Source organism: Chlorocebus sabaeus, chromosome 14 (genome assembly GCF_047675955.1).
Source record: "Chlorocebus sabaeus isolate Y175 chromosome 14, mChlSab1.0.hap1, whole genome shotgun sequence".
Taxonomy (NCBI): Eukaryota; Metazoa; Chordata; class Mammalia; order Primates; family Cercopithecidae; genus Chlorocebus; species Chlorocebus sabaeus.
In genome coordinates, this window is record NC_132917.1 from 99,446,740 (window position 1) to 99,463,384 (window position 16,645).

A 16,645-nucleotide genomic window follows, 5' to 3' on the forward strand; every position below is an offset into this window, starting at 1 on the left:
AAACTCAATCAAAACCGCTCAACTACATGGAAACTGAACAACCTGCTCCTGAATGACTACTGGGTACATAACGAAATGAAGGCAGAAATAAAGATGTTCTTTGAAACCAATGAGAACAAAGATACAACATACCAGCATCTCTGGGACACATTTAAAGCAATGTGTAGAGGGAAATTTATAGCCCTAAATGCCCGCAAGAGAAAGCTGGAAAGATCTAAAATTGACACTCTGACATCACAATTCAAAGAACTAGAGAAGCAAGAGCAAACACATTTAAAAGCTAGCAGAAGGCAAGAAATAACTAAGATCAGAGCAGAACTGAAGGAGATAGACACACCAAAAACCCTCCAAAAAATCAATGAATCCAGGAGCTGGTTTTTTGAAAAGATCAACAAAAATTGATAGACTGCTAGCAAGACTAATAAAGAAGAAAAGAGAGAAGAATCAAATAGACGCAATAAAAAATGATAAAGGGGATATCACCACCAACCCCACAGAAATACAAACAACCATCAGAGAATACTAGAAACACCTCTACGCAAATAAACTAGAAAATCTAGAAGAAATGGATAATTTCCTGGACACTTACACTCTCCCAAGACTAAACCAGGAAGAAGTTGAATCCCTGAATAGACCAATAGCAGGCTCTGAAATTGAGGTAATAATTAACAGCCTACCAACCAAAAAAAGTCCAGGACCAGATGGATTCACAGCTGAATTCTACCAGAGGTACAAGGAGGAGCTGGTACCATTCCTTCTGAAACTATTCCAATGAATAGAAAAACAGGGAATCCTCCCTAACTCATTTTATGAGGCCAACATCATCCTGATACCAAAGCCTGGGAGAGACACAACAAAAAAAGAGAATTTTTAGACCAATATTCCTGATGAACATCAACGCAAAAATCCTCAATAAAATACTGGTAAACCGAATCCAGCAGCACATCAAAAAGTTTATCTACCATGATCAAGTGGGCTTCATCCCTGGGATGCAAGGCTGGTTCAACATTTGCAAATCAATAAACATAATCCAGCATATAAACAGAACCAAAGACAAAAACCACGTGATTATCTCAATAGATGCAGAAAAGGCCTTTGACAAAACTCAACAGCCCTTCATACTAAAAACTCTAAATAACTAGGTATTGATGGAACGTATCTCAAAATAATAAGAGCTATTTATGACAAACCCACAGCCAATATCATACTGAATGGGCAAAAACTGGAAAAATTCCCTTTGAAAACTGGCACAAGACAGGGATGCCCTCTCTCACCACTCCTATTCAACATAGTGTTGGAAGTTCTGGCTAGGGCAATCAGGCAAGAGAAAGAAATCAAGGGGATTCAGTTAGGAAAAGAAGAAGTCACATTGTCCCTGTTTGCAGTTGACATGATTGTATATTTAGAAAACTCCATCATCTTGGCCCAAAATCTCCTTAAGCTGATAAGCAACTTCAGCAAAGTCTCAGGATACAAAATTAATGTGCAAAAATCACAAGCATTCTTAGACACCAGTAACAGACAGAGAGCCAAATCATGAATGAACTTCCATTCACAATTGCTTCAAAGAGAATAAAATACCTAGGAATACAACTTACAAGGGATGTAAAGGACCTCTTCAAGGAGAACTACAAACCACTGCTCAGTGAAATAAAAGAGGACACAAACAAATGGAAGAACATACCATGCTCATGGATAGGAAGAATCAATATCGTGAAAATGGCCATACTGCCCAAAGTAATTTATAGATTCAATGCCATCCCCATCAAGCTACCAATGAGTTTCTTCACAGAATTGGAAAAAACTGCTTTAAGGTTCATATGGAATCAAAAAAGAGCCCGCATCGCCAAGACAATCCTAAGTCAAAAGAACAAAGCTGGAGGCATCACGCTACCTGACGTCAAACTATACTACAAGGCTACAGTAACCAAAACAGCATGGTACTGGTACCAAAACAGAGATATAGACCAATGGAACAGAACAGAGTCCTCAGAAATAATACCACACATCTACAGCCACCTGATCTTTGACAAACCTGAGAAAAACAAGAAATGGGGAAAGGATTCCCTATTTAATAAATGGTGCTGGGAAAATTGGCTAGCCATATGGAGAAAGCTGAAACTGGATCCTTTCCTTACTCCTTATACGAAAATTAATTCAAGATGGATTAGAGACTTAAATGTTAGACCTAATACCATAAAAACCCTAGAAGAAAACCTAGGTAATACCATTCAGGACATAGGCATGGGTAAGGACTTCATGTCTAAAACACCAAAAGCAATGGCAACAAAAGCCAACATTGACCAATGGGATCTAATTAAACTAAAGAGCTTCTGCACAGCAAAAGAAACTACCATCAGAGTGAACAGGCAACCTACAGAATGGGAGAAAATTTTTGCAATCTACTCATCTGACAAAGGGCTAATATCCAGAACCTACAAAGAACTCAAACAAATTTACAAGAAAAAAACAAACACCCCATCAAAAAGTGGGCAAAGGATATGAACAGACATTTCTCAAAAGAAGACATGCATACAGCCAACAGACACATGAAAAAATGCTCGTCATCACTGGCCATCAGAGAAATGCAAATCAAAACTACAATGAGATACCATCTCACACCAGTCAGAATGGCAATCATTAAAAAGTCAGGAAATAACAGGTGCTGGAGAGGATGTGGAGACATAGGAACACTTTTACACTGTTGGTGGGGTTGTAAACTAGTTCAACCATTATGGAAAACAGTATGGCGATTCCTCAAGGATCTAGAACTAGAAGTACCATATGACCCAGCCATCCCTATTACTGGATATATACCCAAAGGTTTATAAATCATGCTGCTATAAAGACACATGCACACATATGTTCATTGCGGCACTATTCACAATAGCAAAGACTTGGAATCAACCCAAATGTCCATCAATGACAGACTGGATTAAGAAAATGTGGCACATATACACCATGGAATACTATGCAGCCATAAAAAAGGATGAGTTTGTGTCCTTTGTAGGGACATGGATGCAGCTGGAAACCATCATTCTCAGCAAACCATCGCAAGAACAGAAAACCAAACACCGCATGTTCTCACTCATAGGTGGGAACTGAACAATGAGATCACTTGGACTCGGGAAGGGGAACATCACACACCGGGGCCTATTATGGGGCGGGGGGAGGTGGGAGGGATTCCATTGGGAGTTAAACCTGATGTAAATGACAAGTTGATGGGTGCTGACGAGTTGATGGGTGCAGCACACCAACATGGCACAAGTATACATATTTAACAAACCTGCACATTGTGCACATGTACTCTAGAACTTAAAGTATAATAATAATTTTTTTAAAAAAGAACACTGAATTAAAAAAAAAAAACCAACATAGTTTTCATACTGTATACTAAACACTCCACGAACCTGGAAATTCTAGAAACTCAATTTTTCAAAGTTGAACAGTAGGTGCTCATCCAACTTGATTAATCTGTTATTTCCTTATAGAATCTAAATTCAAAATTACAGTTTTTAAGTAAGGTATTTGGAATGCTGCTGGGCTAATTGCTGAAACAATGTGAATAAACAGGGTAATATAAAAAAATATCCTAAGCTGGGTGTGGTGGTGCACACCTGTAATCCCAGAACTTTGGGAGGCTGGAGTAGGAGGATCACTTGAGCTCAGGAGACAACCTGGGCAACATAGTGAAACCCCATCTCGACAAACACACACACACACACACACACACACACACACACAAAATACAAAAAATTAACTGGGCATGGTGGTGCACACCTGTAGTCCCAGCTACTCGGGAGCCTGACATAGGAGGATTGCTTGAGCCTGGGAGGTTGAGGTTGCAGTGAGCCAAAACTGCACCACTGCACTCCAGCCTGGGTGACAGAGTGAGATCCTGTCACAAAATATATACATATATATTCATTCAATACAAAGTCCTCTTCATGGTTACCACCAACATCATTTGGTTGTTCTGGTTTAGGTAATATTCTACCCGAAACCCACCTCAAAAACTCCTTCTGTCTCTTTCTAACCACTTCATTTAGCCATCACCTCCGCATACATATGATTTCCTGTTCTGTTTTGCAACAATCACAAAGACTTCAGGTGTTTTTGAACAAGAGACAACCAGTATCAGTTAGGAAACAGCCTAAATGTCTATCAATCAGACATTAAATAAATTGTGCTAAAACCACATAATGAAATATTTTATAGCCATAAAGAATGATGATGTGATATTTATTCTTGTTAGCATGGAAAAATGTCCACTACATTAAAATATATATAGAGTGATCCCATTCATATATAGCTGTACAAGCCACAGGAAAAAAACCCTTAACATATATTTTGAAATAGCTATATTTATACAGAGGAGTAACAGGTAATTTTTCACTATACATTTATGTAATTGTTTTGAACAGTATGCATTTGTTTACTTCTCTAATAAGGAAATCATCAAGACCATTTTCACTTAAAAAGACATAGGCAACTCTAAAAAGTTACAAATTAGTGGGCCAGAACTATACTATGTCCTAAATCCTTTCCCATTCTGAAACTCTACACAATAATTAAGAAAATATTTACTCTAGGGTCTTCTTCCTCATGATTTAAAAAGAACTTTTTCAAGATTTATTTTTTCTCTAAATCTTTTGAGGATACTAAAATACAAGAAGTGTGGTATTTCTCATTCACACGATTTCTTGGGAGTACAGAGAAGGGATGGAGAGAATAAAAGGATGATAAAACCCCAGCTGAGACTAAACCTCTTTCAGGTTTCAGGACTCCCAAAGATCATCAGTGCAAATGTCCAAATTTAAGTCTTAGAGCTAGAAATGGGGACATGTCTTTTTCTTTTTTTCTTTTTTTTTAACATATTTTTCTTTTTTTTTTTTTTTAATTATACTTTAAGTTCTAGGGTACGTGTGCACAACGTGCAGGTTTGTTACATATGTATACATGTGCCATGTTGGTGTGCTGCACCCATCAACTCATCATTTACATTAGGTATATCCCCTAATACTATCCCACCCCACTCCCCCTTTCCCCCACCCACCGATAGGCCCCGGTGTGTGATGTTCCCTATCCCGTGTCCAAGTGTTCTCATGGTTCAATTCCCACCTATGAGTGAGAACCAACCCAAATGGCCATCAATGACAGACTGGATTAAGAAAATGTGGCACATATACACCATGGAATACTATGCAGCCATAAAAAACGATGAGTTCATGTCCTTTGTAGGGACATGGATGAAGCTGGAAACCATCATTCTGAGCAAACTATCACAAGGACAGAAAACTAAACACCACATGTTCTCACTCATAGGGGACACGTTCTTAAAGATCTATGGGTACATCATTCTATTGACAACAAAGATTACTATTCCTGGTTTGTAACTGCAGGAGAGAAGTAAAGGCAAACATAAGTTAGATTTACATTAAACTGTCAGATAGAATATATTACCTAAGCTTTACTCATCACATTTTTTAAAAGTGCTTTTAAAAGCATATTCAAATATTCAATTAGGGTTTCAACTCTTATAGGCTATATATGGTAAAAACATAACAACAATTAAATAATTACCTCTCCTATGAAGACTACTATCACACAGTCCAACTTCTCTTCAGGATACAGATTATCAATAAGGGAATGAAGAGTCTCTATGAGGTAAGATTTAACTTCTCTTTTCACTGTGGGAATGCCCATGACTATGGAAACTGAAAAAAAAAAATACCGTAATTATATTAAAAAATTGTACAAGGACAATACAGAAAAACACTTCCATTTCAAAAGTATTATACTCTCTCAAATGGATAGGAATAATTGATGGATCAAAATATATTAAGTTTCAGAAAGAAAAATAAAGAATACGAGGGCATACCTGTAATGACTGTAATTCATTTTCACATGGCTTAACCATAAGAAAAAAAGGAACTGATAAAAATGAAAGACATTAAACCTCACACTAAAAATGAATGGCTGTAAAGTATAAACAGCAAACTGTATTATGCAACTAAAACTTAAAAATACTAAACATAGCTTAAAAATTAACGTCTTATCTATCAACTTCAAGCATAAGACATGCCAAGAAGAGCACAACATCAATTGTGTGGTTGTTCTTGCCAACAATGCATAACCTCAACTTAACCACAAAAGAACATCAGAGAAATCCAAACTGGGGCAATGCTCCACAAAATAACAGTACTGTTTAAAGTGTTATGGTCATGAAAGACAGAGTAATGAACTGTCCCCGATTGGAAAAGACTTAGGAACCATGACAATTAAGTGAAATATGGGATCTTGAGTTGGATCCTGGAAGAGAAAAATAATAACAATGAAACACATGACAAAATTGGAATAAGAGCTAAGGTTAGTTAACAGTGTAGCATCGACGTTAACTTCCTGGCTTTTGATCACTGTACTATGGTCATGTAGGGACACTGGGTAAAGGCATATGAAAACTTTGTGACCGGGCACAGTGGCTCATGCCTGTAATCCCAGCACTTTGGGAGGCAGAGGTGGTTGACTACTTGAGCTCAGGAGTTTCAGACCAGCCTGGCCAACATGGTGAAACCCAGTCTCTACTAAAAATACAAAAATTATCTGGGCACGGGGGCGTACACCTATAATCCCAGCTACTTGGGAGGCAGAGGATGCAGTGAGCTGAGATTGTGCCCTTGCACTGCAGCCTGGGTGACAAAGCAAGATTCTATCTCAAAAAAAAAAAAAAGAAAAGAAAAGAAAAGAAAAGAAAACTTTGTGTACTATTTGTGCAACATTTTTAAAGTCTAAAATTACAGTCAATGCTCCTATAATGCTTGTTTTCAACACAAATTTGTTTCTACATGATTAACATATTAGGGAAAAATTAGGGCATAACATGTGAAGTTCACATTAGCTTACGTGCAATTTGTCTTCTGAAACAAACATCAGGTCAGCAACAGAAAATTGTACCCAGCTGAATTGAGTTCAGAAAATTGAACCGAACTGTGCAGAAATACTGCATACAAAATGCACACACCTCAAAATACCTACCAGCTGTCTCAGTTCACCACAGCTACCAACCACACCTATCTACACTGGGTGTTGCAACCTTCCATCAGATTTCAAATAACCTACCTCACAGCCCTTCACACTAACTTACAATCTGCAACCTTCAGCAACCCACTTTAACAAGCAAATCTCAGGGCTTTTTCAAGATAGAGTGCTACATCTATGTATTTCTCAATCATTTAACCTGTGAAAAAATGTGCCACCATTATTATTAGGTTCTTAACCTTTTTTAAGTGTAACTGACAAAGTTTTTAGAGTGTTGTGATCCTAACCCCCTTGCTCTCATTTTTTTGCACCATTTTCATACCACAGTGATTTTTTAGGAACATAATGCATTATAGAGGTATTTCAAAGTAAGTTTTTAAAAATTATGCCTTAAAGTCTTAGTATACTAAGTATGTATCAATAGAGAAATATTTTGAATATGTTAAAAACAACTTAGTCTTAATCATGCAACAAGTTTTTGGAGATACTAAAAAATACTCATAATTCACAGAATTCTAATGCCAGTGACTGGGTGCAGTGGCTCACACCTGTAATCCCAGCACTTTGGAAGGCCGAAGCGGGCGGATCACGAGGTCAGGAGATCGAGACCATCCTGGCTAACATGGTGAAACCCTGTCTCTACTAAAAATACAAAAAATTAGCTGGGCATGGTAGTGGGCACCTGTAGTCCCAGCTATTCAGGAGGCTGAGGCAGGAGAATAGCTTGAATCCAGGAAGTGGAGGTTGCAGTGAGCCAAGATGGCGCCACTGCACTCCAGCCTGGGCGACACAGTGAGACTCCATCTCAAAAACAAACAAACAAAAAGAATTCTAATGCCGGAAGGAAGCATAAAGACCATGGATCTACCACCATGATTCTTGAGGTAAGAATACTAAGATGCGAAAGGTTTAAGGGACTGCCCCAAGGTCTCACGCCACATTCCTCTATTCCATTTTAGGTAAGAAGAGTTCTCAAGCACTCAAAAAGATATTTGCTCTACAAGACTCCATCCCCCACCTCCAAAAAAAGATATTTGCTCTATTTGTTTTGCACATATTTACTGTAAGGCATTATTCTAGGTGTTAGGCATACAATGGTAAATAACATAGATAAGGTCCCTGCCCTCATGGAATGCACATTCTAGAAAGGGGAAAAAGATTTAAAATATATGTATCTTACAGGATGATATATATAGGTTGATACTGTCAAAGTGATGAATGGGGAGGGGGTATCCCTATAGGTCATGTGGTCATGGAAGGCCTCTCTGATATCAGCTGAGCTGGTAACCATGAGAAAGAGCTGATGAAGAATACCGCAGAAGAGGAAGCAACAAGGCCCTGAAGACAGAATGATTTTGACATAGTCAAGAAATACCAAGAGCAGGCTGGATCAAAAGCAGAATAAGCCCAGATTGAGAAAATCAGCCGGGGGTCACATTGCATATAACAAAGTTTGTTTTAATGCTGAGTGCAAGAGAAAGCCATTGTAAGGTTGTAAGCAGGGGAGTGACATTATCCAATTTGTAATTTTAAGAGATTATCAAATTTCACAAAAAGTAAAAGCACTTTGGGAGATCAGTTAGGAAGTTACTGTATTAACTAAAGAAAGATGGTGGTTTAAATGAGGCTGTAGGGTGTTTGAAGAGGTGGAGATGAGTGGATGATGGAGACCCTCACCAATGGGGCTTCAGCTGGCAGACAAGAGAAGGGGAGGAATCAAGCATGACTTGAGTAAGTGAACAGGGCAACTTTCACTCAGAACAACATACTTGAGGAGAGGGCCCCCAATCCAGATTTCTGTTCTGACCAAGTTACTCTGAGATGCCAAAAGACAGGATGAGTTACAACGGAAGCAAAATTACACAGAATAATCTACCTCAGAATTTAAGGCCAGGTGTGGTGGCTGATGCCTTTAATCCCAGCACTTCAGGAGGCTGAGGCAGGAGGATCACTTGAGCCCAGGAGTTCGAGACCAGCCTGAGCAACGTGGCAAGACCCTGTCTCTACAAAAAATAAAAAACTTAGCTGGGCATAGTGGAGCATGCCTGTAGTCCTAGCTACTTGGGAGGCTGAGGTGGGAGGATCACTTAAGCCTAGGAGGTGGAGGCTGCAGTGAGCTGTGATCACACCACTGTACTCCAGCCCGGGCAACAGAGCGAGACCCTGTCTCAAAAAAACAAAAAAAAATTACAAGCGTAATAACTAGGAGGAGGAGCATTCTTAGAAAATGCTAACTCATATGGAGTGCAAAGACTTCGCTTATGATGAAAGCAAAGCCCATGGTGATCCACAGTGTGCAAACAAAAATGGCATAAAGTCACAATGCCAATTCTCTATCCCTACCACACTCTTGGGGATTTTTGGTTTCTGCTTTGCTTTGCTGAAGTTTAGATGGCACGTGATATGGTTTGGCGGTGTCCCTACCCAAATCTCATCCTGAATTCCTACGTATTGTGGGAGGGATCTGGTGGGAGTTAATGGAATCGAATCATGGGGGCAAATCTTTCCCATACTGTTCTCGTGATAGTGAATAAGTCTTACGAGATCTGATGGTTTTAAAAAGAGGAGTTCCCCTGCACAAGATTGCTCTCTCTTTGCCTGCTGCCATCCATGTAAGATGTGACTTGCTCCTCCTTGCCTTCTGCCACGATTGTGAGGCTTCCCCAGCCACTTGGAAATGTAAGTTCAATTAAATCTCTTTCTTTTGTAAATTGCCCAGTCTCAGGTATGTCTTTATCAGCAGCATGAAAATAGACTAATACAGTAAACTGGTACCAGTAGAGTGGGGCGCTGCTGAAAAGATACCCGAAAATGTGGAAGCGACTTTGGAACTGGGTAACAGGCAGAGGCGGAACAGTTTGGAGGGCTCAGAAGGCAGGAAAATATAGGAAAGTCTGGAGCTCCCTAGAGACATGTTGAATGGCTTTGACCAAAATGCTGATAATGATATGGACAATGAAATCTAGGCTGAGGTGGTCTCAGATGGAGATGAGGAACTTGTTGAGAACTGGAGTAAAGGTGACACTTGTTATGTTTTAGCAAAGAGACTGGCAGCATTTTGCCCCTGCCCTAGAGATTTGTGGAACTTTGAACTTGAGAGAGATGATTTATGGTATCTGGTGGAAGAAACTTCTAAGCAGCAAAGCATTCAAGAGGTAACTTGGGTGCTGTTAAAGGTATCCAGTTTTTTTGTTTTTGTTTTTTTTTTGTTGTTGTTGTTCTTTTGAGACAGAGTTTCACTCTTGTGGCACAGGCTGGAGTGCAATGGCACGATCTTGGCTCACTGCAACCTCCACCTCCCAGCTTCAAACAATTCTCCTGCCTCAGCCTCCCAAGTAGCTGGGATTACAGGTGCCCGCCACCACGGCCAGATTTCCTGTGCTGTTTTGTATTTTTAGTAGAGACAGGGTTTCACCATGTTGGTCAGGCTGGTCTCGAACTCCTGACCTCGTGATCCACCCGCCTTGGCCTCCCAAAGTGCTAGGATTATAGGCATGAGCCACCATGCTCAGCCAGCATTCAGTTTTAAAAGGGAAAGAGCGTAAAAGTTTGGAAAATTTGCAGCCTGACAATGTGATAGAAAAGAAAATCTTTTTCTGAGGTGAAATTCAAGCCAGTTGCAGAAATTTGCATAAGTAATGAGGAGCTGAATGGTTAAGATCAATGGGGAAAATGTCTCCAAGGCATGTCAGAGACCTTTGTGGCAACCCCTCCCATCACAGGCCCAGAGATTTAGGAGGGAAAAATGGTTTTCTGGGCTGGGCCCAGGGTCCCTCTGCTGTGTGCAGGCTAGGGACTTGGTGACCTGTGTCCCAGCCACGCCAGCCTTGACTAAAAGGGGCCAAGGTACTGCTCAGGCCGTGGCTTCAGAGGGTGCAAGCCCCAAGCCTTGGCAGCTTCTGCGTGGTGTTGAGCCTGCAGGTGCACAGAAGTCAAGAATTGGGAACTTCCACCTAGATTTCAGAGGATGAATGGATATGCCTGGATGCTCAGGCAGAAGTTTGCTGTAGGGGTGGTGTTCTTATGGAGAACCTCTGCTAGTGCAGTGCGGAAGGGACATGTGGGGTCAGAGACCCCCTAACAGAGTCCCTATTGGGGTACCGCCTAATGTAGCTGTGAGAAGAGGACCACCGTCCTCCAGACCCCACAATGGTAGACCCCACCCATGGCTTTCACCACGTGCCTGGAAAAGCCGCACTCAACACAAGCCCATGAAAGTAGCCGGGAGGGAGGCTGTACCCTGCAGAGCCACAGGGGCAGAGCTGCCCAAGACCAAGGGAACTCATCTCTTGCATCAGTGTGACCTGGATGTGAGACATGGAGTCAAAGGAAATCATTTTGGAGTTTTAAGATTTGACTGCCCTGCTGGATTTTGGACTTGCACAGGGCCTGTAGCCCCTTTGTTTTGGCCAATGTCTCCCATTTGGAATGGCTGTATTTACTCAATGCTGGTACTCCCATTGTATCTAGGAAGTAACTAGCTTGCTTTTGATTTTACAGGCTCATGGGTGGAAGGGACTTGCCTCATCTCAGATGAGATGTTGGACTGTGAACTTTTGAGTTAATGCTGAAATGAGTTAAGACTTCAGGGAACGGTTGGGAAGGCATGATTGGTTTTGAAATGTGAAGATGTGAGATTTGGGAGGGGCCGGGGCGGAACAATATGGTTTGGCTGTGTCCCCACCCAAATCTCATCTTGAATTCCTATGTGTTGTGGGAGGGACCCGGTGAGAGGTAATTGAATCATGGGGGCAAGTCTTTCCTGTGCTGTTCTCATGACAGTGAATAAGCCTCACGAGATCTGATGGTTTTAAAAAGAGAAGCTTCCTTGCACAAGCTCACTCTCTCTTTGCTTGCTGCCATCCATGTAAGGTGTGACTTGTTCCTCCTTGCCTTATGCCATGATTGTGAGGCTTCCCCAGTCATGTGGAACTCTAAGTCCAATTAAACCTCTTTTCTTTTGTAAATTGCCCAGTCTCAGGTATGTCTTTATCAGCAGTGTGAAAATGGACTAATACAGTGTGTTTAGAGAATAAACCATTTTATCCCTAATACACTATTTTAGAGTTAAAATTTACATTATTTAGCTTAAACCAGGGTATTCAAAGACTTCAAAAGCACTAAAAATGAAACTTCCAATTTCAGCCCAACCTACAAAATTAGAGTAACCGTGCTTATGGTAATTTGCAAAATTACCACCAAAAAGGGTAGTTTTCTTGGCCTTCTGAGCCCATGGAAGGGCTGCACTTCTTAGTCCCCTTATGGTTGGGGACTGTGGGGCCAAGGGGATATAATTATTAATAGCCCATGAGTCATCGGCATGTGTAATCTGTGAGCTGAGCACTGATAACTGCAGTGTGAAATCCTTGAGATTGTCTGTTCTCTTTGGCAGAGCAGCCAGAAACATTCAAGATGGCAACTGTTCTGTCAGCCTGGATTCCTGCATGACTGGTCAACCTTGGTGGACATGTACTATGAGCAAAAAAAAAAAAAATACACATGTGTTATCTCAATCACTGAGACTCTGGGGTTGTTAGTTACCACAACATAACCCAGCCTGTCCTATCTGATACCATGTTCTTCTACCATTTACAATCCAGAAAATGTAAGTATTCTACTGAGTTAGAGTTCAGAAGAAATACGTCAGCAAAGTGAAGAACACAGTCATATCATCCTTTTAGGGAGGAGCAAGATGGACCAAGGAAACCAAACAGAAATAGAGCCAATGGGTTTGGCCAGGTACTGGGATCACTGATTTTGTTTTAATTCTGAGTGCAAGAGTTCCATTGATTAACCACCTAGTATTTCCAATTCAAGTAGTAAGTGTGCATATAATACATCTATTATGTACTAGACAGTCTGAAATACAGCCATGAGATAGGTAAGCCCCCTACCTCATGGTATTTATAATTTGACAGAACTATCAACTGTGATTATTTCATTTGCTTCTATTTTCCTGGGAAGTTTTCCAATTCTAGTTTGTATTTCTTTTAAAGTTAAAAAAAGAATTAGGAAAAATCTTGGCATTCTCAATCTTCAGTAACTCAATCTACCTTCAGTTATAACTAAATTATGTCCCCTTAAAAATGTTCATTGCTAGCCAAATATTTTTAGCCTATCATGTTTCCTTATGGTTTGACTTTAGTCATTTATTCCTCATTTCTTTCCTTATATCTCATGACAATATTTTTTTTTCTTCTACTGCCTCGTTGCCCTTTCTCTGCCTCTGTCTTCCTTGTGTTCATCTTCCTCTTTCCCTGGAAATTAACTAGTGGAAAACCTTCAAGTCTCAGTCCTAGGCCCTAGGAGATCTCATCCATTTCTGTGTCTTCAATCACTTACTCCCAAACAATGACTCATAAAATTAAATCTAACTCAGATCTCTCCTTTGAGTCCCAGATCTAAATATCCAACTGCCTACTCCAACATCTCCACTGTGATATCTCAAAATCACCTCCAAATTATCATATCCAAATTTAATTTATAAATTTCTCTTGCAAACCAGTGATGCAAAACAGCATCTACTGTCCCCTGTCTCACTCAATGGCCCGCCATACATCCAGCCACTCAATCCAGAAACCCTGGGATCATTCCTGACCACTCCTCTACCTCAGTCCACAAATCCAGAACCCTATGTCCTCCCTGATACATTCCCGTACGTTCCAAACAACTCTAGGTCCATCTTCTACTTCCCTCTCTACTACTGACCCTCTCTCCAGTGGATTACTGAAACAGCCTATCTGGTTCTTCGTATCTATTCTTCTTCCCACATCCTCAATCATCCTTCCCATTGCAGCAAATGTGATCTCTGTAAAATTTAAATCTTATCAAGGCATTATTAATGAGTACTGTTGAAAACCCTTCAATGGCTTCCTACTGCTCTTAGGATAGAAACCAAAATCCCATAAATGGTCTAGGAGGCCCTACATGGTCTGGCCTCAACTTACATCTCTAGCCTCATCTTGTTCCACACACCTCCTCACTCTACACTTAAACTACAATGACCTTCTTTCATTCTCTAGAACATTCCACACTCCCTTCCACCACAGGACTTTTGTGGTGCTCTTTCCATCTTCTGGAATATTCTTTTTTTCCATTGTGATGGAGAGAATAACAGTATCCCAAAGATGTCCATGCCATAATTCCTGGGGCCTGGGAATATGTTACCTTACATGGCAAAACGGACTTTGCAGATGTGATGAAAGTTCTTGAGATGGGGTAATTATTCTGGATTACCTAGAGGGCCCAATATAAACACAAGGGTCTTTATGAAAGGAAGGAGGGAGGGTCACAGCAAAAGAAGGAGATGGAACAACAGAATCAAGAGGGTCATGGTCAGAGAGATTTGAAGATACTGTACTTTGAAGATGAAGGAAGAGGCCACAAAGTAATGTGGAAAAGGCAAAAAATAAAATACAATAAAATAAAAAGGATCCTCCCCTAGAGATTCCAGAAGGAACACACCCCTCTTGACAATCTGGTTCTAGGACCTCTGCCTTCCCAAACTGTAAGATGAAAAATCTGTGTTGTGGCTTAAACACAGTGATTTTGTGTCAATTTGTTATAGCAGCAATAGGACACTAACACACCCATCTTCACCAGTAAATGACAGATTCTATCAGCCTCAGGCCAAACGTAATTTCTCAGAGTTCCTTAAACTCCCTAATTAGGCCAAAAGTCCTTCTTACACATTCTCAAAGCATCCTTTACACTGGTAATTACAGTTGTAATTATACAGTTGTTTGTATAATTGACTACGTGACTAATTTGTGTCTTCTTTACTGGGCTAAAGCTCCACAAGACTCGGAACCACATCTAATTTTGTGTCAAAGTATCTGGCAAGGTGCCTAGCCCGTAGCAACTGCTCGTGGACTTTTATTGCAGCAAATACTCCAAGAATTATCTGTTATCCTCCACCAAGCAGTAGTGCCATTTCGCTAGATAACCCAGTAAAAGTCTTTTCTCAGCTCTCTTGCTCTGCCCTAAATGGGCCCTTCAACCTGAAGACCTGAATGTTTCTTCAACTCAAAGAAATTCACTCCTATAAGCTGGTAATTCCCTCTTTTCACTCTGTTCACTCCTTCTGAAATTACTACCAGATGAACATTAAAACTTCTGCCTACTTCCATTCTTTATGCATTTATGCTGCATTCTGGAAGAAATACGGAGCTCAGTCTTTCTAATCACTAATTTGATCTTTAGCTATGTCTAGCTAAAATTCCATATTGGTCCCTCAATATGCGATTTTTAAATATAATCATTGAAATCATAAGTACAAAGATTTCTAACGGATCCTTTGATAATGGTCAGTTATTGTGTTATGGGCAAGTTGTCCTCCCTCGTTTCTAAAAATATGTTGATGTTTTATTTTTAAATCATATTCGTTCTGTTTGTTCTGCAAACTCAATTTTCTTTAGTATTAAGTTATCCATGGTACTGATTTTCTTAAATGATTCCGCAACCCCTCGTTGCTGAAGTCGCCCTTGCGCCCGTTTGTAGTCTCCGGGTCTGTTTGCCGCAGCCTGCCTTGGCGAATGTGGTGGGAGGATACAGGCCGGCCGTTTTCTGTTCTGGGTGTGAGAATCCCAGCCACTCCCCTGGGGTCAGCTGCCACCGGCAGCACTGTCCTTCCTCTTCAGCCTTACGATTCGAAGTGCTGTTCCCTAATTAATCAGCCTGAACACTGAAAAACAGAATTTCTAGCAAGAAGCTGTTTTTCTTTATCTAAGAAACAGAAGTTCTGAATATGAAGCCCTAGATAAATTCTGGGGTTCCATAAAATTCCAGAAATTACAAACAAAAGTATATCTTCTAGGGGCATTTTCCAAAGTAGAGATTGACAGCTTTCCTAGAATATCCAAAGGGTCCTGTAATTAAAAATATTAAGAGCTTTTCCCCAACGATTTAGGGAGGAAAATGTTTAAGGTAGTAAATATGGATTATTTGCCTATCCGTTTTTTCTACCAAGCTGTTTTTTCTACCTTTCAAAAATAGTGGCAGCTTTATAAGAATGTTAACTATTGGAAAGCTGGTTGACCAAGATTTTACTATATTTATAATGGATAAAGTCATGTAAACAAATGGGATGGAATACATAGCTTCAAAAGAGAGAATGTCACATTTATAAAGTAAAAACCTAATAGAGGCCTTAGAAGTTTTAAATGACTTTAAAATCACTTCTAATTTCTTTTCATTTGATACTCTTATGAATGAAGAAATAGTCTAAACAAACAAACCACAATTACTTAAGACATCTTATCCAAACAGTGGTTATTAAAGGAGACATGATATCAGCTTCAAAAATAATTAACAATCAACATTCTAAAACAAACAAACAAAAGAAAAAAACAAAGTACCACATATACCTTGTTCGTCTCTGCATACCTGGCACCCGCAAAATGCCTGGCTTCAATAAATATTTTTTGAATCATTAGAGAAAGGAAAGGAGGAGTTTGTTTCAACATACTATTTTAAGAGTTTCTACCTCCTTAAGAAGTGAGGTAGTATATCATTTCAACTGATTAATGAAATAGAAAGACAGCAGAACTAAAACAAGATGAATGTAAAAGCTTACATTTATAGATCAGTGAGAAGATGTGATCCCCCC

The 16,645-nt window shown here is 40.0% G+C and overlaps 1 protein-coding gene across 2 annotated transcripts in view; it reads right to left on the reverse strand.

Annotated features, from left to right (window-relative positions):
- MGAT4A (alpha-1,3-mannosyl-glycoprotein 4-beta-N-acetylglucosaminyltransferase A) overlaps positions 1-16,645 on the reverse strand; it is a 128,687-nt gene that overhangs the window by 53,731 nt on the left and 58,311 nt on the right. For both annotated transcript variants that reach the window (XM_008008113.3, XM_008008114.3), the window contains exon 5: positions 5,584-5,717. In XM_008008113.3, coding sequence (XP_008006304.1) covers positions 5,584-5,717 — 134 coding nt within the window. The remainder of the gene's footprint in view (positions 1-5,583; positions 5,718-16,645) is intronic.